We start from the raw sequence: 22037 nt of genomic DNA on the forward strand, positions 1-22037 counted from the left end.
TATATGATAGAAAATTACATTTTATTTCCAACGGTACCAAATATAACAAGTTATCTCCAATAAGTCCGGAGTTATTGCCAATAGACCGCTCCGGGTGGCAAAAATCGACCAAAATCTCGACAAAAATCAAAAAAATTTTCAACTTTAAAATTGATCCATTTAACGTTTTTTACATTTCTAGAGGTCTTAAAGACTCAAATAAGTGCATAAAACGCCATTGGGACAAGTTTCAAAATTTTTTAATTTTTTGAATTTTTGAAGATGAGCGGTAGTAAAATCGTAAAAATAGTCAATTTACTAAAAATCGTAAAAACGGTTGAAATATGGTTTTCTAGACGTAAAATTACGCGCTGAACACGATGCAACAAGTTAGAATACTCTGCGATGCATAGTTTTTGAAATATTGAGTAATAAAATTAAGAATAAGGCTAGAAAGCATAAGCACTATACTTATCCGATTTTGCCCAAAAATCATTTTTTTTTATTCTTATGAAAAACTAGAATTAACCGGAGAACACGCCTGTACAAACCGTTTTGACCTAGGACCCATAGTTTTTAAGATACAAATTAAAAAAATACTAAAAATGGCTCTGTACCCGGAATCATAACCCGGAGCAACTTTCGGTTTGCGCTGTTGGATAGATAATTTGAAGCAAATTTTAATGGTTTTTAGCTTTTTGCTCTATGTCTTATAGTTTCGTAGAAAAACGCGTTAAAAATTTCCCAATTTTGGGAATTTCTACTTTTTGAACGTTAATTTTTACTTTTTTTTTATTTTGTAAATTGCGAAAAAACTGTATCTCAATGATGTAATTTAAAAAAATAATGTTATTTTAAAAAATAAAATATTTTATCAAGTAGCTATTAAGTCAGAAAAGTCAAAATGGTTGATGCAACAAAAAGGCCTCTTCATTTACCTCCTTGGCAAATTCCGTTTTTGGAGAAACACAGAATCCTCGAATTATTTCATGTCAGTATCCACCAATTTACAAATTTTTACAATTTTCGAAATTTAGGAATTAGCCAGAGAACTTGTGATACAACAACCAGATGACCACGTCTTATTTCTGAAACAAATCCTAATAAATGCTGCTAGAAACCGAGACACAGCAAGAGTCATCATACTTTGTTCTCCAAAAGTAAACTGCTTAGAAATTGCAAATGCGATTGCTGAAATTACAAAACAAAATGTCATTACTGAACATTCCTTACTTACCTTTGTAAGAACCCACCAATATTAAAAATTAAAAAAATAAAAGTAAACAAATTTCTAGAGCGGACGTTCAGAAATACGAAGTCCTGACTTGAGGGCTAAATATATTGGTCACTTTGTTAGAACCGATAATGCATATGAAAATGGCTGGATACTTGTCGGTTTGTCACTGGAATCCTAAAAATATTATAATCAATTTCCTTGTTTTTGAAGATTGTATTAAAAATGAAAACGATGCCAAAGCTCTCCTAAAGCTTGGGATTCTTCCGACTCATGTTATCCACCTTATTCCTTCATTTCAGCCTCGTTTGACAGAATTACTGTACTGCCATGTCTCTGCAGAATGGCCCGAATACCGACGAACTATTCTAGGGCTAAGAAATGCCTTCAAACATGTTTTACGAGTATATTTAACCTCGCATGTTAACATTGACTCTATATTTTCCTGTTTAGGAAGTGTTTTTTCAACAGCGCAGCTTATCAGAAATCGTAACAGAATGTATAGAAATTTTGAACATTAAACCGGCAAAATATGCCATCAAACCCAGAGTTTTAATATTAGGTCCTCGAGGCTCAGGCAGGAAAACACAAGCCAAATTACTAGTCGAAGGACTTGGTCTTATCCACGGTAATTCCTTCTTCATCACAAAAATTTGTTTTATTTTGATTAAAGTGGATTTTGAACACTTGATCTGCGAGGCTTGGATGTCAGACTCCGACTTGGGGAAACGACTTCGCAACTGTAAGAATGAAGTTTGTTTTCATTCTGAACTACTTGCTGAAGTTGTGCATAAGAGAGTTTTAGAAGACGATTGTTTAGAACACGGCTGGGTTTTAACCGGTTTTCCGTTCTCTAAACGGGATTTTGAATTCTTGGATTGTATTTACACACCCCCTAACAGGTTGAAAAACAATTTTTTAAAATAAATCAACATGTTTGCTGTGTTGTAGAGTCATATTTCTTGAATGCGATCTTTCGATTTGTAAAGAAAGACTTTTAAATCGAAAAATCAATGTCCACACAGGTTCAGTTACAAACATTAAACAACACCCAGAGGCTGAAGTGACTAAAGAATTGAAACCACATCCAAAAGATAATAAAGAATTTATTGATGCCGAGGTAAACAACTGTTACATTTCTTGTACCAGTTTTTCACATTTTTCAGCTCTCTTACTATTGTGAGAATTATGGCGACTTGAAAAAATATTGTGGTGCAAGTGCTCATTGTGTAAATGGGGACCAAGCTGAACGTTGGATTTATGAAACAATCATTGCCATTATTTCGAGAGCACCATCTCCTCACAACCCTCGAAGACCTCTCGTTGATGTTTCTAGCAGTTCTGTGTCTTTAGACGCCTGTTGTTGCTCGCCAATTCCGTCACAAATTTTGGACTGTTACAACACAAAGTTGTGAAATAAAAATTCATCTGCAGTCATATTTTATTTAGAACATAAAGCTAATCTTAACAAATATTTTTTCTATAAAATTGTTTTTGTAAATATTGATATGGCATGGATACTTAACAAATTTAATACTGTTACGATAATATAAAAAATGAAATTTATTGCGATGATACGTATATGAAATGAAAGCAAAATCGAGCCTTGTTTGGCGTTTCACATGAAACATTTATACACTAAATCTACATTATCACATTTTAAAGAGTTTGTCTAACAATTATGTATATTTATGTATAATATATTTTTTCTATTTGTTACAGGTTTCAGTTGATTTGATACTTAATCTTGTAAAGCTTAAGCACAACAAAGTCCGCATAGTTATATCGAAACCAATTATTATGTTTAGTTGAATCTAATCACTTTCCACGGATTTAAACAATTCTATTAAAAGCACCCTTTCATCTTGAACTAACAGACATTTTAACAATTAATTACATCAATATATTTCCATCGGTATTGAAGTGTGTAAATCAATTTATTATCTTTCGACGCTATTTTTACCACGAAACGATAAAATTATATTACTTTGTACATCACTCTCTCAAAGTAACAAATCAACTCGTTTTGCCCTAAATTACCAATAAATTCAATCGATAGACTTTAATTTACAATCTTCATTTAAAAACAAAAATCACGGAATAATATTTTATTAGTACAGTTTGGTACAAAACTAATGTGACTCGCCACCTTTCAATCAGTCCAATAGGTGGCGTATTGTTCAGACAATCAAAATATTTGTTCCTGATTTTTCTATTTTGAATTCTATAAGAGGTACACAAAACAGCAAGTCCTAAAATTTACAGATATGATCACGTGAGTTCGTACTGCTTCCGGTGCAGTGCATTCATGTCGTTTTGTTGATTTTGCACTACTATAGGTATGGTAACACTGCTTTGGTAACTCCTCTGCATCCTAAAGCCTGTAGGTTGTTGGTTCTGTAAAACTTGATCCCTTGCTTCCTTGTACTGCTGGTACTGCATTTGGCTGTAGAACTGCTGTTGCAGTACCTCTCCGTTGCTGTAGACTGGTTTGCTAACAGGAGGGCCGTACAGTTTATGACTAGGACTATAAGTTGGTTGGTCGTAAGGAATGTGTTTGGGTGAATTGTTCATATAGGTTTTAATGGGACTTCCGTGTTGGTTATAGCTGGGGTACTGCCGTGGTGGGGGAGGTTGATAGGTGGGTTGACTGGTGTACATTGGACTAATGGCCTGGTATTGCATCGCGGATGGATAGGAGATTTGTTGGGGAGGGTTTTGGGTGATGTAGTTAGGGGGTGGATAATTTACATGTCTATAGGGTACTTGTGTTACACCGTACGATTGATGAATCACACTTTGTGGTATCTGGAAGTAGAACATAGAGGATATTAGCGAGAAGTAACGGTTGGGTGAATGTAATAATTTTTGGCGTTTTGTCAATAATGAATTTACGCCCGAATTCGACGGGAAAAGAGGTCATTACAGTGCAAAATAAGTTTTAAAATTTAATCGAATAAACAAATGTAGTACAAAGCATGGTTAACTAACTTAGTTTTTACACTTTTTGTGATACAACAACAATTAAAATTTCAAAAATGCATCAAGTGCTCATTTTATTTGTTCCTTCATTACTAATAAATTGTCTACATTTTAATTAGGTTTTAAAGTAACAACATTATCCCTAGGGTCGGTTTATAAAAGACGAATGAAAAATTAATCCGTTGTTAAAAGTTAATGCGCGGTTAACCCGTAAATCTTAGCATCTGGTTGGTTCAATTTGGTCACGTGATCAGTTAATCTGACGCTTGATTCCAATTAACTTAATGACGCTTCTATGTTTTATTAAAAACAAAATCTTTTATCCGTTTTAAATATAAAAAAGTAAGTAACTATAAAACACTACTTCAAAAAATTAAAGAAACAAAAAATTTTCCTTTTTTGGTGATTTTTGAAAGGCTGTAACTCATCGAAAAATGGTCATATCTAGATTAAAAAAAAACATTTTAAATTTTAAGTTTCTAATTTTCAGATCTTTTGGCAGAAAATTTTTCTGTGCTACGGTTATCTATCACACTAAGTAATAGCATGAGAAAAAAAATCTAATTTTTTTTGTTGTTGGTCCACGGACGTGGGAATTTTTTTTAGTTAAGTCAATGCATAGGCCGGATCGCATATTCGTTCACCTTTAACATGCTTTTTTCATATTCTCTTTACGTCGATTTGTCGCTGAGATATTTGACTTTAAATTAAATCTAAAATTTTGAATTTTTTTTATTGAATAAAAATTTGTTTAAGAGCTGTGTTGTTTTAAAAAAATAAGCAAAAAATAAGCATAATAAATGAAACACTTAAAAATTTGGGTTATGTAAAAAAATCTGCATTTTTCAATTATACAAAAGAAAAAGAAAACATATAGCACAGTGCAAAATAAATTTTAAAATTTAATCGAATAACCAAATGTAGTACAAAGAATGGTTAACTAATTTAGTTTTTAGACTTTTTGTGATACAACAACAATAAAAATTTCAAGAATGCATCAAGTGCTCATTTTATTTGTTCCTTCATTAATAATAAATTGTCTACATTTTAATTAGGTTTTAAAGTAACTACATTATCCCTAAGGTCGGTTTATTAAATACGAATTATAAAATTAATCCGTTGGTAAAAGTTAATGCGCGGTTAACCCGTAAATCTTAGCATCTGGTTGGTTCAATTTGGTCACGTGATCAGTTAATCTGACGCCTGATTCCAATTAACATAATGACGCTTTTATGTTTTATTAAAAACAAGATCTCTTACTTGTTTTAAATATAAAAAAGTAAGTAACTATAAAACACTACTCCAAAAAATTAAAGAAACAAAAAATTTTCCTTTTTTGGTGATTTTTGAAAGGCTGTAACTCATCGAAAAATGGTCATATCTAAATTAAAAACAAAACATTTTAAAGCTTTAAGTTTCTAATTTTCAGATCTTTTGGCAGAAAATGTTTTTGTGCTACGGTTATCTATCACGCAATCCTTAGTAATAGCGTGAGAAAAAAAATCTAATTTTTTGTTGTTGTTGGTCCACGGACGTGGGAATTATTTTTTAGCTAAGTCAATGCATAGGCCGGATCGCATATTCGTTCACCTTTAACATGCTTTTTTCATATTCTCTTTACGTCGATTTGTCGCTGAGATATTTGACTTTAAATTAAATCTAATATTTTAAATTTTTTTATCGAATTAAAATTTGTTTAAGACCTATGTAAAAAAATAAGCAAAAAATAAGCATAATAAATGAAATCCTTAAAAATTTGGGTTATGCATTTTTCAATTATACAAAAGAAAAAGAAAACATATAGCACAAAAGAGATTTCATTATGTAACACATTACTTTTCTTATTTTTATAAATAGATTTTGATCTTCAATCTCTAGATTTTCTAAAAGCCGAAAACTTGGAAAAATTTAATGAATAAAATATGAAATATTCAAGCATGGATAAGCAAAAATTGTAAGCATTTATGAATTTTACATATAGATGGTACAAATAAATAAATACAGAAACAAGTTAGTTTCACTTAAATAGGTACGTGAACACGAGAATCTGAATTGCAATTTGCAGTGGACAAACATGGATCTTTTTCGTAGCTCCAGGCCACCAATTTCAACAGATTGTTTATTTATCTCTGAAACTGTTCTTAGCCGTCGCAAACATTACTTTAAAACTGCTTAAAATGCCTGGGAAAATGATTTTTTACCTTGTTGGCGAAACTTAATCCACAATTTTATTTTTATTTTTCAAACGACTTTAGATTCTGCTTCATGTCTTATTTTATTCATATGACTTTGTAGCGTGACAATTTCTGAATGCGTTCAAGCTCCAGAGAGTGCCACATGCATTCTATGTCCTGTATTCATGATATAACTTCGCCTTAAGGAATAAAGAGTGCGGATTCCGTTCATATCAAACTCCACTGGAATCTTAATAACGACATTATCCTTCCAGGATAAAGTCGTAACCAGAACACGACTATTAGATCCTAGTGATAAATTGAATTATTGTCACAACGTTTGACAAACATTAATATTGCTTGTAAGTAATTTTTTGTCAATCTTAATCTGAAAAATAATGATAATGGAAAATTAAAGTACATAACTATTATTTATAACCTTGCTTCTATTACTTAGTCCAAATACAAGCACTTTGACGTAATTTAGTCTACTCGTGGTATATTGAAAATGTTTCCCAAGTTTATTGATTACAACTTTGAAAGGATATTTATTCTATTATGACTATAAACTATCAGAAACTGTTTCTTGTTATAAATTCATGACTTTGGTACGGTGGAAGATTTCTAATTACAAAACCAATATCAATAAGAAATTTGAGCCATACATTGGTTGTTTTTTAATTCATTTTCGATTTCGTTAAATGTTACTGTCGTTAAATGCTTGCTTGTATTATTTGAGTGTAATTAATTAACTGACCTAACTTTTCTGTTTGCTTCAGAAAAAGTAATTTTTAGATAAAAGCCAAAGAAAACCCAAGCTTTTCCTGCACTTTAACAAGAAAACTTTCATCTCGTATCTCCAGATGTTATCGAATTGAATTTTTCATTTATTACTCCAACCTTTAAATTTATTGAAAATTTTACAACCCTGTGGCACCTGTTTCTCCCTCGTCTCGAATCATCCCATTTACAATTTATTTGTTCCTAAAAGTAACTTCGCAGTTAAATATTTTATATGACGCCCTCGAGCATTTCAAACATTGGTCGAATAGCGATTTTGTAGGTTAAGCATCACCGAGAGTTGGAATTTAACCAGGAATTTTTTTGTACCTGTGAGACGTAGCCCCTTTCTGGGGGTCGAGGTCCGTCTCTGGCGATTTCAGCAGATCGCACGCCATCAGAACGAATTTTCTCTGCAAGCGGAGGCTTGGGGCGACGTTTGGGGGTCGCCGGCAGGGACCTAGAGCCCGCACTCGCTGTTTCCCAGTCCTTGAGAAGCGCACTTAATCTGGCTGCCTCGGCCGCTTTTTCAGACTCACTCTCTGAGTTGTAATCGGGACCCTATATGTGCAAAAACAAAGATAGTTTGTAACTGAAAAATCAATAAAATGCAAAACAATGAGGCTTCAGTTTGAATGAGCAAAAAGGAAGGAAAAGTGCATCTTAAGATAAAAGGATTTAGTTGTAGATTTTTCATTTTTTTGCGTGAAATAGTGGAATTACTTGGCTCTAAATTTGTATAGTTGTAATGCAGATCTTTTTTTTTAAATGGAAGACATAAAGTATAGAAGATTTTTTTATCAGAAGGATCTAAATAAAACATATCTTTTTATTTTATACATAAACCGCCCATACAGCGTGTCCCAGCGAGTTGAAAAAGTCCATTAGTGACCTTTAATTGGTAAAATTAAAACAAAATTGTATAGGACATTGATAGTGCATCTAGTACATCACCTAAAATTATTTTCAACCCTACAGCATGTCCCAAAAATAAGTTACGATACAAACTTGTGTTTTTTTAAATGAAACACCGTATGTTTTTTTTTTTTTTGGATGAAGCCTTTTAAATCAATGTTTTTGCGCTAAATTTTATTAGTCGATTTCGATTAGTTTTAGAAATAAGATGTTTTCTTTGACAAAGACATGCACTTTTTAAAAATTTATTTCACAAAAATTAAGATAGCTAGAACAAATTATTTCTTACTTCTGCAAAGTAAGAGAGTACAGAAGTACAGAATTTAAAGTTGTAGCAATTTTTACTGTTTCGCTTTTGTAAAGACTAATAAATTAAGAAGTTTGTTAAAAGTTAAATAACTTAAAAATTTTAAATGAAACATCCTATTTTTTATTTTTGCATTTAATAGATTGATAAATTGTCTATCTAAAAAAATAAACTTTTGATGTCTAGAATTGATAAATGAAAAGATATTTAACATTCAATTAATTGCGGCAACAGTGCCTATCAATATCTAGATCACTTATCCGTTGATTTATCCAGAAATTGTAAAAGTCGTTATAAATCTTAAAATTCGAATTATTTTATTGTAAAAATAAAGAATAATGGATTCAGTTTAACACAAATGCGATTATTAAGTAATATTTCTTCCATCTCTTGTGCAACTGTACACGTTTAGGCTACTGAAACAATAGTAATTTTTTTTAATGTTTAACGTTAAATATATTTTTAGATAATGATTATAAACACCTAAAAGTAAATAACTTAGAAAGACAATTTAATAATCTTTTAAATGCAAAAACAATAAATAGGGTGTTCCATTTAAATTTTTTAAGTTATTAAACTTTTAACAAACGCCTTCATTTCTTTATGTTTGCAAATGCAACACATTAAAAAAATGTTACAACCTTATAGCTTGTACCTTCTTCTTTGCGGTAGTGAAAAATAATATTTCTAGATGTCTTAGTTTTTGTGTCATAAATTTTTAGAAAGTGCATGTTTTCGTCAAAAAAACCGTCTTATTTTTAAAACTAAGCAAAATCGACCAATAAAAATTGAGCCTAAAAACATCATAAAAATCTACATCTAAAAACACTAAAAAACATATGGTGTTTCATTAAAAAAACACAAGTTTGTATAGTAATTTATTTTTGAGACACGCTGTATAGTTGAAAATAATTTTAGGCGATGAACTAGATTAGTATCAACAATCTCCTATATATTTTTTTTTATTTTACCATTTAAAGGTCACTAATGGATTTTTTCAACTCGCTGGGACACCCTGTATTAAAATATGCATTTAGATGTCATTTGCAAAGAAAATTTGTTATATAAAAACTATTTCAATAGTGAAAAAAAATTTGCTCTAAGTGAACGAGATAAAAATGATTAACTCATTTTTGACTTTATCTACTAAAACATCTTCGTTAATAAATTTTATTGAATAAATCTAAATTTAAATGAACCAATATTGCATTAGATTTTTTAATTAATTCAAACTCTTAAATGATTAGTTTTTCACGTTACATATAATAATGGCGGACCTAAGTGGGACCAATCACATTGAAATTAATCAAGCGAATGAAATTTTTGGGTTAATCCAAAATCTAAAGTCATTGGTTTCTAACATTATTATGATGGCCGACCTCAAATGGGCCAATCACAAGACTTACAACTTTTACTATGTTCTGTATATACCGTACGTTAATTCATAAATAGGTAACAATAATTTCTTTGAATTCCCCGCCCCGCACCATAAAATTTATGAAAAAAGGATTGACATTAACCAATTATTTATGAAAATCATGTTGATTACGACCAAGAAGTGTCAATGAAAATTTTTTTTACCATTTTTAACCGGAAAATAAGGTGGGTTATGTTTTTTTTTGGTTTTCTATCCCACATATCACTTTGTTCTCTTTTATCTTGAACTTGAAAGCGACATTGGCCGTGGTCTCTATGTTTTAAAAACTTAAATTTGATTTAAAGTTGTAAGAGACTTTTGCAAGTTGAATAAGAGTAATTGCAATTTGTGGCCCGAACACAATCTTGTGGAGTGGAAATATAAATCTGATTAGAAAGACAAATTTTAAGGGTAAGGCAAACCTGCATAATGAAATTTTAAACCCAAATATACGAAGCGAAATAAAGAGAAGTTTAGCTAAATATTTAAAACTGCTTTTATAACGGATCAACATAATCCGTGTCCATGTTAATACTTAAATTTAATAAGAAATTTATAGTGTGGGCTTAGATGTTGTAAACTTTCTCGGATTTTTCTGAAGTAAATAAATAATAAATACCGTTGTGAAATGTTTAAAGTAAAGGTGTGATTTTATTTCAGTCTATAATTAACCTCAAAAAGTAAAAATAGGTAGGCTAAAATTCACAAGAGAGTTATAAAATATAAACTGAATATGTTATGGCCCGTAAACAGTTTTTCGGTAATTTTCAAGATTTAAAATAGTTTACTTACATTTTGAATTTTTTCGTCTAACATTTTGAAAAAATCCTGCTGACTTGTTGAAATTTCTCTAGAAACAGAAATCAATCACAATTGGCTAAAATGAAAGATTGAAAGAGCATTACGCTTGAGCTAAGAGGGGTCCACCAAAAGGCTTCACTTTGATTGTTTTCCTCGCTTCGCAGTCTTCGATATTTTCGTTATTTTCCAAATCGGTTTCTACTCCTTCTTCTTCTTCCGCTTCTGTTTTTTCAGGAGTTGCTGAAACAAAATATTGTTTTAAACAATGTACTTTACCACTTTAATATCGAAATAATTTAGTAGCTTTTCCAGAAAATTCCAAGGTAAAGAACGCATTTCCTGTTCACATCTCATAAAATGTCTTGCGCTAAAGCTTTTATGCATCCTTTGGGAATGAAGAGTCGGAAATTTATCGATTGTGTAAGTTTTAAACTTGCCATTTTAAACGTAATCTAAGTTTCGGATTTTATTGGGTCAATAGAACAAAATCGGAATGTGTAAAATTATTAGAGTGTTAAGAAGTTGTAGGAATAACCACATATTTATATCATGTTATTTAGTGGAAAATTCAAACAAGCATGAAACTTCAACATACTAAACCCTCGTCTACGCTAATGGCTCGATGATGGCACTGTTGCTGGCTAAAATTAGGAAACGAAATCGATAGGACAGTGATATGGCTTTTATCGCAAGTTTCAGACGAATTTAGGACCTATAAAAATTTCTTTTGGGTCCACAACAACTATTCTAATACGGTGGCAAATGCTTTGTTTCTAGTAATAATTTGTTGGGTTTTTGTTTGTCTGTGAAGAAACATCTGTGTATATTTATATAAACTGTCACGCATGAGGACAGGACGATGACATGCTATTGACCAGTTATGTTGGTTATTGACCAATTTGTCTAATGTAGGAGTAGAAATAAATTTCGTGGATCAAAACACGTTTTTCGAAATGATTAATTTATTATTCATTATTATTATTATTTGTTATACTAATTTAATTATAATATAAGTATACTATCTAAATTTAATTTAAACTAACAAGTCTGTAGAAGTATTAATAAGCAGACCAGTTATAAATGAAGTAAGGGAAAATATGCAAATTTTGAACAAATAATTTTTTGGTACTCCTTAGAGAAACGTTGAATTTGCATTCGTTCGGAAACAGCTCCATTGATGTACTTTGTACTATTCAAGGTGTTAAAAAACGAGTGTCAAATATTTAAGAAGGTAATAATATGAACCAAAATAAGTATTTTACTAAACATAAGTGCGCAAAGCGTAGCTGCCGCAAATATCCTCAAAAAAATAAAATTTAATTGAAAAAAAAAATGTTTTTCTCATTTTGACGAAGATTGGACAATATTCAGAAACAATATGTACTCGTACAATTGTTCCTTTAATTCTTTTGTAAAACTTTGATCAATCGGTCCGAGACGTCGGTTTGATGGATCAATTTAGAAACTTACAGGGAAATGAGGGGGGTCGTACATTAAGCTGTAAAAACACCTAAAAACAATAGTCTCCCCATTAATATTAGTGAATACGCAGTAGATTTACTAAAACAACGCAAAAAGTTATTTTTTTCTCTTTTAAATCAATGTTGAGGGTGAAAAAATTTTTCAAAAAGTTATAAAAGGAGACATTTATTCCAGTTTTTGACACTACCTTTATATTCTCTGTGTGGTTATTGTTGCTGAGATATCGATGATCAAAGACAAAAGGATCTTTTTTCTTTTATAATCAGATATTTCAGTGACAAATTGACGTAAAGAGAATATGAAAAAAGCATATTAAAGATGAATAAACAGGCTATCCAGCCTAACTAAACAAAAGTTCCTACGTCCGTGGACCAAAACAAAAAAAAAACAAAAAAATTAAGATTTTTTTTTCCTCACTATTACTTAGGATTACGTGATAACCGTAGCACAGAAAAAAAAATTGTGCTAAAAGGTCTCAAAACTAGAGACTTAGAGCTTCAAAATAGTTTTCTAAAATCTAGATACAACCATTTTTCGATGAGTTACAGTTTTTCAAAAATCACCAAAAAAATTAGGAAAATTTTTTGTTCCTTTAATTTTTTGGAGTAGTATATTACCTCCTTAAATATTTTATATTTTTTTAACACCCTGTATAAGCCATCAAAAATATTATCAACTGTTGACAATATTTTGGTTATCCGTCTGTGGTTGACGATTTGGTTTCATAGCAAAAATTTGGTGTATGAATACATTTTTTAATTTGGAGTTAGTTTAATAATTTGGAATTTAATTAGGACATTGTGTTGCCAATCTGAATACATGTAATTTTTCTAGTGTAAACTATTTGATTTTTTTCTTGAGACAATTTAAAATTGGTCAGACCAAAACTAGTGTATATCACACGGCTCGAAACTGTTCTGCAAGTGCTTGCATTTATTATAAATAAATTAGATTCAGTATTGTTTTAAAATTACCGCTTTTTTAAAAGAGTTGAAGATATTTAGATAAAAAAATTAAAACAAATCTGTTAAACGATCATAACGTATTTATGAACCCAATTTTGTTTATTGCTAACTTAACACAAATTTTTTGAAATCAAATTTCAAACGTCAATGATCATGACAATAAAGGAATAAAGCATAAACTAAAAAAGAAAGTGACCACAATTTCCCCAAAATTTTAAACGGGTTACGCTTTATTACTATAAAGCGCTCAGTAAATAAATAAATAATTGATCAGTATAAAATGATAAATGATCAGTATTTAATTAATTTTTGCACAGTAAAAATAATAAATGGTAAGTAAAGCACGCGCAGTATTTTAATGTAATTTGTTCAGTAAAAACTCCAATTTGCACAGTAAAAATAATAACGTTCAGTAAGTTCAATCAAAATTAGCAAAATAACATAAAATTTAAGGAATTTTCAGTCTTGGTTACATAACAATGTATGGCCCCTGCGTAAGAATGATTTTAGCAAGGGCTGAAAACTGTGCACAAATGGTAATAATCAGTCTTATCAGCGTACGCCACTCTTTGCACTGCTGTGCTCCTGATACCACAATTTTGTTTTTGAACGGTTTGCGACATTCCAGTTTTGCATTTATTATTTTTACTGTGCATTTATTATTTTTACTGATCAAAAATACTTGCCATTTTAAATAATATACTGTGCATTTAATTTGTTGTCATTTTAAAATAACATAAATTCTATAGTTACAATTTATAAAATACAAACAGATTTTAAGTGTTATTTATGAAAATCACACGTATGTACATATGTACATATGCATGTACATACCAGGTGAATAAAAAGTATGGAACCAAACGTTTTTTGCTTAAACTATTTATTTTTTGAAAAAACTAATTGATGAGTGATAAAGTACTATAAAAATGCGATGATTTAACAAGAATAAAATTTTTCTAAATTTTCTTTTGTTTTTGAGTTCTACAAAAAAATTATTTTTTTAAATGGCAACCCACTATAATATAATTTTTTTCATAAAAGCTATACTCTAAGGATTACAACTATCTGCTTTATATTTAATTAAAAAAAAAATCACATATATTGCAATTTTGACAAAAAAAATCGCATAACTCAAAAACAAAACAAAATTTTGTTCTGAAAATACGATCACATTTTTTATATTACTTTAATTTATATTAATTATTATTTTCTGGGGGCAAATGATTAAAAATAAAACCGCTTGGTTCCATACTTTATATTCACCCTGTATGTAATTTTTTTAGACAAATAATAGTCTTGTTTGATAGCCGAAATCCAAGAAAATTTTCGTCTATTCTCCTGTTACTGTCGTCTTATCTCGTTAACAGTCAGTTGCACGCTTGTATGAAACTTCCAATTAGTCCAGTTATTATCAAGTTTATCAATTATTAATGCTTAAACTGGAACTTCTCAGTCCATTATAGCAATTGCAAACATTAATCATCAAAATGGTAAAATGTCAAAGACAATCAACTAATAATTAGTTAATTAGTGCTAAAAATAAAAATGACGAAACTTCACTGCGTTTGATTTATTATTATTTTTAATGATTACAAAATAAGCACCAGGGAATCAAAGTTTTGTCAGTTTCACTTAATACAACAAGTAAATAATTACACACCACATTTCACGCGTCGTGAATTTAAGAGCAAAACAAGTGATGAGGTCTAGACTTGGTTCATAATAAATCGATAAATAATAATTCAATTCGGAATTACAGCGTAAGATAAGGTCTGCATAATAATTTTCTAACGTTATTAAAAAACAAAATTTTGCGTGGTCGTTTCAATCAATATCTCGGTACTTCAAAAATCTATATTAAATCCCCATTTCCGGTTGTTATCAAAAGCCACTTTTCGACTTTTCCGCTATTGGTTTCGTGGACTTTTGCCAAATATCTGCCACAACCACAAATAGGCCGTCACTCGAAACCTTTTCCAGTGATTTATTAGAATGTGGCAAGTTTGGCAGGTGACAGCTTCACACTCTAAGAAAACGCTTAATACGGAGGCAATTTCAGACAATTAGCTAAATTAGGTTACACGGCGAATTCTAATCGATGCCAATAAGCTAGGCCACGGAGAAAATCAGATTTACCAGAACAGAAATCAGTGTTCCAATTTTATTAAAGATATGCGACGAGTTTATTTAATAAAAAAAACAGGGAAAAACACACACCGATATTTTCCCTGTTTGTACACGAGAAATCTTAATAAATTCGCAAAAATGTCAATCATTTTTCACTAGAATTTAATTGTTGCTACAATTTTTGAAAGTTATAAAAAAAAGTACACAGTGTTGATAAAATTCATGGGTGTGTTTGCATGTTCATTAGTTGGAAAAGTTATAATTGTAACTGAAACACATTTTCGCTAAAAATGTTATGAGTTTACGTTAGTTGCGGAGTTTGTTTCCTATTTCCTACGCCATTACAGGAAATACCCAATTATCTTCTTGACTCGAAATATCTTCTCTATTAAACTTTACACCATCTCGGTAGACTTTTACACCTAATAAGTGGGTCATATTTTTTATTAAACAAATCTAAATGAAATAAAAATCGAGCTTATACACTGATATAGGTCATTACATTTTGTTCGACTTGTCATTATCTGCGTTGCACATCCATTGTTTAGAAGAAATGAATAATTAAAACGAATCAATACGACGTAATAACAAAGGATAATTCTCTTGTTTTGCGACTTGCGGCTGACGTGTAGATGTACAGTTTCATTTATTATTGTTAGTTTTTCTTCGTATTGATGTTTCAATTTTCATAAAAAACTTAGAATGAAGAGAAGAAAAATAAAAAGGCGAAAAGTGGCGATAAGAAACGCGAGGTGATTTAGAAATGAGATATTATGGGGCTTTGTAACCGAAATATATGATATTGTCCAAAAGCTCATATTGCCTTCTAGCAATCATTATTTTAAATTTAATTTAATTTTACTAATAAGTTACAATAATAATTGAACAAATGTACGAGGTTTTATTATAATAATTTTGAATTTATTACCCAGCTGTAAATAATTAATTTGCTCTTAAAAAACAGCTGTCATGTTAATTTAAATAATGAAGAGGCATTATTAAAACAATAACAACATGGTAATAAATCCGTTTTTCTTTAAACATTTTTTTAATATGTTTTAAACAGGAATTAAAGAAATCATATTTTGAAACATCTTTTCTTCTTGCGTAAACAATTTTCTTGTTATTTTTCTTACCTGACTTTTTGTTATTCGTTTTATTTCTCGATTTCCTGGGATAAATGTTGATTTTGCTGTGGCCACAGCCCATTTCTAGATGGGTGCAGAAGGCAAGTAATACCACCGCAGCTCTTAGTTCGGTAGACGATCACATTTTCTTATGACCTGATTTTATTTATCAACCAATATCTGCACCATTAGCTGCCAGATGACCGTGAATTTTCAGTGAAGCTTCCATCTGCAAATAAATTCCCCACAGAATTATTAATTAAATGAAAGCATTAAAGCATAATGTGATTATTACTGCGCCTCACAAACGTCACAAATTTTATTAAAAATAAAGGAAAAAAACTAGTACGGTTGAAATTTTAATTATTATTTATGTAAAGTCCAATCAATAAACTTTAGAAAAATGTGCTCCGTTAAGACTTTGCTAACGAGACTAATAAATTTAGATGATCTGAAATTTATAACTTGAGTAAAATTCCTCAATAGCATCAAAAATACATAAACTGTTTTTTTGACTGCTAAAAAGCTTAAACTTTCATTGATTACAAATATCGGTCCATGCAAATATCCAATAAATATGTTAATAGCCTAGTAGAGGGTTTTAGCGATGATTCTAATTTTAGTAGCAACAAAGCGGTTAAATTCTTATTGGATCATAAACCGTTCAGTAAACTACAATGATTGATTCCTAGACAAATAACCATGTTGCCACTTCCGGTGCGATAAATATGGGCACCATACATTGCCTTTGCTCACTTATTTTAAGTTACGCAAACTTGGCAAATACTTTCAAAATTATTTAATTAAAAAAGTAATTTCCCAGTTTTCCAATTGACTGAATTTGACGAAATTGAAATACCAAAGCTTTGAGACATTCAATAATAAAGGAAGCTTTCAACAAGTGGTCCCATGTCTGAAAGCAGTTCGATATGTTCAGTTTAAGCATTAAAAGATTGTTTTCTTAGGGAATTAACGTGTACTAGGTGATGGTAATTTATGTGTATGCATATTTTGGGTTAAATTTAGTTGATGTTAACACAGTGAATAAATAATTGTAATAAAAATTGAAGAGAAACCAGAAAGGGAATATTAATGAGATCGACTTTTTGTGTAAATATTTTTCTTTCGTTACTGAGTTTCTAGTCTATTTTTTTATATTGAGTACAAGACGGAGTAGTTTAGTTTAAATTTGTCTTTATTTTATTCTAGAAAACAAATTTATTCCAACAGGAGACGTATTTACAGTGAAATAATTGCTTCTTCAGTAAAGAAGATAAAAGTTTGCGCATTCTCAAATAATTGCGTTTCTTGAAAATTCAATAAATGCCAAGATTAAAAATTAACAAGTTAGTTAAGACAATGAGTCAAGTTTTTTGTTGTGTTCCATTTTGAAATTGACAAAATTGTCTATTTTGGGAAGACAGTAAATGCTTATTAAAATCCTTTTCATGTTGTTAACTCAATTCGCTAACCACTCTAGAGAATTTCTCACGAGTCCTACATGGCTATAACAGGCTATTTAAACAAGCCCTCGCCATTTTCTCAGTCTAGAAATTCATAAATGATAAATATGCGAAAACAGATGTCTCCTCAACTTCTGAAAATTATTCAGAAAAAGATTGTCACGAGCACTTGCTGATTTTAATATAAATAACCTCCGCTTTTAATAAATCTATTGCACCAAATTTAGACTTGTGATCAATTTTTCACCCAAAAAAAAACAATTACCGCCCATTGAGAAGCTACTTTTATGTGTTGCTCTTGTCTCAGTATGTGAAACTTCTCTAATTAATTGAAACGAGTTCACTTAGCCATTACGTAGAAGAAAAGTTTTAAATAGAATAATGAGAAAACACGAGTTAATTCAAAAATTAATTATTATTTGTGGGTTAGTATAACTCTGTAAAATTTACGTCTCTTTGTAACAGTAAAACAAACAGAAAGCCCTATAAAAGCTTCACTGGGTAGTGCATAAATTTCCTAAAATGAGACTCAGCAGAACTTTTGGTGGCAGCAATCGTAAAACAAGCCAAAAATGCAAAAGTATGCTTTTATTTTAATCGCCCTCTGTCATATAATATTAAAGTTGTTATTTTTATATCTTTTCATGCTTGCCCTATTTATTATAAATAGACGCCTACATCGAAACTTGTAGATAGCATTCGATCAAAGAGCATTGTATCCCCTGCCTTCGACATAATATTACAACTATTCGAACAATATAATTGTGTAAACGATAAATTTACCGAGTTTTAACTTTGTGCTACCAATACTGCCTCAAGAGTATTCTCATGACATCAGTTTCTTTTGCTTCTCTTGTGTCATATCTTTCTAAGGGTGATATCGATTTGTCTTGTGAACTGGAACCCTTTCTTACAGATTCTACTTTATTTATCGTTAAAAGGCTCTTAGTGAGTCGAATCCGTTCACTTGTGTCTTTTAATGAGTTTCTATGAATGCTTGTTACTTATATTTAAATGATTGCAGAATATATTAATTGAGTTTGATATTGAGTCAAGTGTGTTTACCTCATCAAACTATATGTCTAATAAGACTTAATTTGCGTGATGTTTAGTCCCTGATAATGCGAGATTTCAAAATGTAATTTAACACCTTATTAGAGCATAGGAAAATACATTACCTTTACCGTGTAATCCATAAATGAGCGATGAAATACGCATAAACGGTAAACTGTTTGTTTTCAAAATTGTTTTATTTACATAGATGTAGATATCGGTGTTCCAAATGAAAAAAATTAATATTATTCGGAGTTTGTTTTCAATGTAAGGTTTCTGTGTTTTATGAAAAAACAAAGATATGCATACGAATGGATTATAAGTCGAGTTTTCCGGTAGTTGAGGAAATATAAAAAAAAGAATGTTTTATTACAATTTTTAAGAAAGAAAGAGAGTTTATGATTCTATTTAATTGAACTTATTCTCGAAATTGAAGGGGAAAAAATGGTGTACGCTATGAAATAAAAAACCTTTTAGAATGTTGAATTAGTGTGCTGAAAACTTAAAAGCTTGCAGCTGTTAAATGTGACCTAAAAAGACATTAATTACTAGATAGTATTAAGTAAACTTCGGTTAAATATTAAGAGTAAAGTTTACTTCTTACTTAGAAAGAGTTTTGTGAATTTAGACTGTAATGGATTGAACCACTTATTGGAAATTTGTAGTACGAAATTTGAGTTCTTTTATTTTGAACTGAATAATTTATACTCAAGTATTATTGCTTTTTTAAATACGACTGTATCTTATTTACAATATTGTTTTTGAGCATAAAGAGTAATTATTTCCAATTTTGGAGTCACAGTTACTTACATTTCTAACAATTCTAACCTATGAAGCAATATTGAAACAAAAGGATTTTTTCTAGAATATAAGTTTCATACAGAATGTTTTATATCACACAAGAAAAATTTCAAGTGAACTTCAAGATCTAATAAACAAAAAATAGTAAATGATTGTTTACAATACAAGTTCTTGCAAGATATGAGACATTTTAAGATGTACAAATAGTAATTTCAATTTAATAGGGGCACAATGAAGAATCAAAAATATCTCTTATTAAAGAAAAAAAAAATTTTTTTTGAAGAATTTCTTGGACTTTTAATTCTTCTAAAATTAGATTTCTCATATTGGTAAACATTGCCTTTTTGTAAAGGCTTTTAATTAAAAGTGATGAAATGGTGCAAACGTAAAACATTTGTAAAAAAATAGAAAGAAAAAATAAATGTAAAATTTTGATTTTAGTTGTTTTTTTACGGAATGATGAACTAACTACTTTTCCTAAAAAGAGCTTATTGATGTGTTACGACATATATTTATTTATTCCAAATAAGTAAATGGTTTTTAAAATGGTTAAATGTAACAATAAATAACAATAAATCACCAAATACCAAAATTCTGTAATTTTGATTTAAACAAGGTTTTTCCACAAACTTCTAAATACATTGATCTATTATTATTATAATAATACATGTAAAAATGTGTGGTTTACTTAACAAGTATTAAGAAGTACTTACGAATTACACTTTTACTTGCTGCGTTATTGTGCGTTAAAATGGCAAAATACAAATAATATTTATTACTTATTATTGATTTAACACTTTTTAATTAAGTGGTTTCCACTATCGCAGTATACATTTATTGCTGTTTAAAAAACATGTCTGCGGGAAAAGATTTTTATTACCCACCTGTATACCGCCTTAAAAAATTCTATATTTTTTTACAAAATCGAAAAATTTATTGGCTTTTTGATTTTATTGCGGTTTAAGTAGGAAAACCGTACAAACTGATAAAATCAATCAACAGTTGAAATGGGAAATAAAATCTAATCATCTCTTGGTTCATAAACAAGCTAAAACAGTACGACAAAATCGTTTTGCTGCTGCTCCATATTTCATCAATCTTTCAAATTGTAGACTGGTTTTACGACGTGGCTTAATATTAGATTAAAATAATATACAAAAAAATTATAAATTACCAAAATTACACAGTGAAGCTCCAAAAATAAAATATTAAGTGGACTATTTCATTTTCAAATGAAGGAAGTAAAGTAGATGTTTATTTTGATTTAAAAATTTGCATAAAAATTCAGCAGGATTTGCGTTAATAGATACGAAATTCCTAATTGATTTTCACCTCAACTGTGTAACTTAATGAAAATTAAATTATGGGGTTGATGAAACATTCTTGTTAATATTGCAGACAATAAACTCAATTTTACGGTCACTCACTTCTGAATATGGGATTTTTGCTACTAATCTAAGGTTTGCGAATTAGAAAAGTTTCTTCCATTGTATACATAAAGCATTCATGCTTTGTGTTGAGAAAACATATGCTGTTTAAGATAATCGGTGTTGTTACACTCAATTTTTCTACCATTTACAACGACATTAACTCGCTTAAATAATAGTTATGTTGCTATAGCTATAAATGTTATCTTCTCGTGTTATCCCGTTTTAATTGCTCCAGAAATGGATTAATCCAACTCCTGTGGTGGCAGTCCAATCCTCATTTAACTTCTATTGTACAAAAAATGTAATTGTATAAAACATTTTTAATTACGCACATAACATATTCTCATAATTAAAAAAACAAAATTTTTTTGTTAATAATTAGAAAATGCCCTTTGGGCAAAAAGTAATTAACTTCCGTCAAAAGCATGAAAATGAATACGCAGTTTCTAATCATTTAACTTATTTTAAATGTAAATGACCAAGATGTGACCTTATATTAATTGCGATTATCTGTAATTATTTATATATTATGAGCATTCCATTCTTGATAAAATTTAAAAAAAATGGGCATGATAGTTACATGTACAAAAAATTTAATAAAGATAATTGCGGACATACCTTACAAATCCTGATAACATCTGATATACCAATCACGCACAATTTTTCAATTCAATATACAAAAAAAAACACCAAGCAGATCACGAAATTCCTCGCACAATTTAAGACCTCACAGCTTTCTCACATGTTTTAAAATATCTTTGAAAAATAAATATGTTTACAGAGATGTTTGCATATTTTTAATAATTGAAATCGTTCCAAAATCTCTCGATATGAAAATATTTCCGCGTGTTAATCGCACGCTCACGTGAAAATTGGCACTGGAATCGCAGAACTCGATGAGTTTATAGATTAGTTTTTAATTGTTTACCTGTTTTACTATGAAATAAGAGAGATAATCAACGGCACAGTTTAATCATACGGTCGACGCGTCGCGACGCCG

At 30.0% G+C, this 22037-nt stretch overlaps 2 protein-coding genes across 2 annotated transcripts; one reads left to right on the forward strand and one right to left on the reverse strand.

Moving 5' to 3' along the window:
- Positions 1-774: 774 nt before the first annotated feature.
- On the forward strand, positions 775-2668 carry LOC123007640 (adenylate kinase 8). The gene is made up of 8 exons (XM_044403039.1): positions 775-970; positions 1017-1220; positions 1275-1374; positions 1427-1617; positions 1667-1841; positions 1887-2115; positions 2165-2333; positions 2380-2668. The coding sequence occupies exons 1-8, from the start codon at positions 884-886 to the stop codon at positions 2626-2628; spliced, it is 1404 nt and encodes a 467-aa protein (XP_044258974.1). The 5' UTR covers positions 775-883; the 3' UTR covers positions 2629-2668.
- LOC123007646 lies at positions 2663-22025 on the reverse strand. The gene is made up of 6 exons (XM_044403051.1): positions 21656-22025; positions 16300-16519; positions 10694-10829; positions 10581-10638; positions 7480-7710; positions 2663-4021 (listed from the first exon to the last, which is right to left on the reverse strand). The coding sequence occupies exons 2-6, from the start codon at positions 16370-16372 to the stop codon at positions 3485-3487; spliced, it is 1035 nt and encodes a 344-aa protein (XP_044258986.1). The 5' UTR covers positions 16373-16519; positions 21656-22025; the 3' UTR covers positions 2663-3484.
- Positions 22026-22037: the final 12 nt, after the last annotated feature.

This window comes from Tribolium madens, unplaced genomic scaffold, assembly GCF_015345945.1.
Source record: "Tribolium madens isolate multiple individuals breed KSU strain unplaced genomic scaffold, Tmad_KSU_1.1 Scaffold_3;HRSCAF=73;Tcas5.2_LG2, whole genome shotgun sequence".
NCBI classification, from domain to species: domain Eukaryota; kingdom Metazoa; phylum Arthropoda; class Insecta; order Coleoptera; family Tenebrionidae; genus Tribolium; species Tribolium madens.

What these genes read in the sequence shown, in the direction of transcription:
- LOC123007640 (XM_044403039.1), top strand. Translation starts at nt 884, where the DNA reads ATGGTTGATGCAACAAAAAGGCCTCTTCATTTACCTCCTTGGCAAATT. An exon ending in AAATGGCTGGATACTTGTCG is followed by an intron (nt 1,375 to 1,426) that starts GTTTGTCACTGG and finishes TTGTTTTTGAAG; the next exon opens with ATTGTATTAAAAATGAAAAC. An exon ending in ATTTACACACCCCCTAACAG is followed by an intron (nt 2,116 to 2,164) that starts GTTGAAAAACAA and finishes GCTGTGTTGTAG; the next exon opens with AGTCATATTTCTTGAATGCG.
- LOC123007646 (XM_044403051.1), bottom strand. Translation starts at nt 16,372, where the DNA reads ATGGGCTGTGGCCACAGCAAAATCAACATTTATCCCAGGAAATCGAGA. An exon ending in GGACCCCTCTTAGCTCAAGC is followed by an intron (nt 10,639 to 10,693) that starts GTAATGCTCTTT and finishes TTCTGTTTCTAG; the next exon opens with AGAAATTTCAACAAGTCAGC. An exon ending in AAAGGGGCTACGTCTCACAG is followed by an intron (nt 4,022 to 7,479) that starts GTACAAAAAAAT and finishes TTCTACTTCCAG; the next exon opens with ATACCACAAAGTGTGATTCA.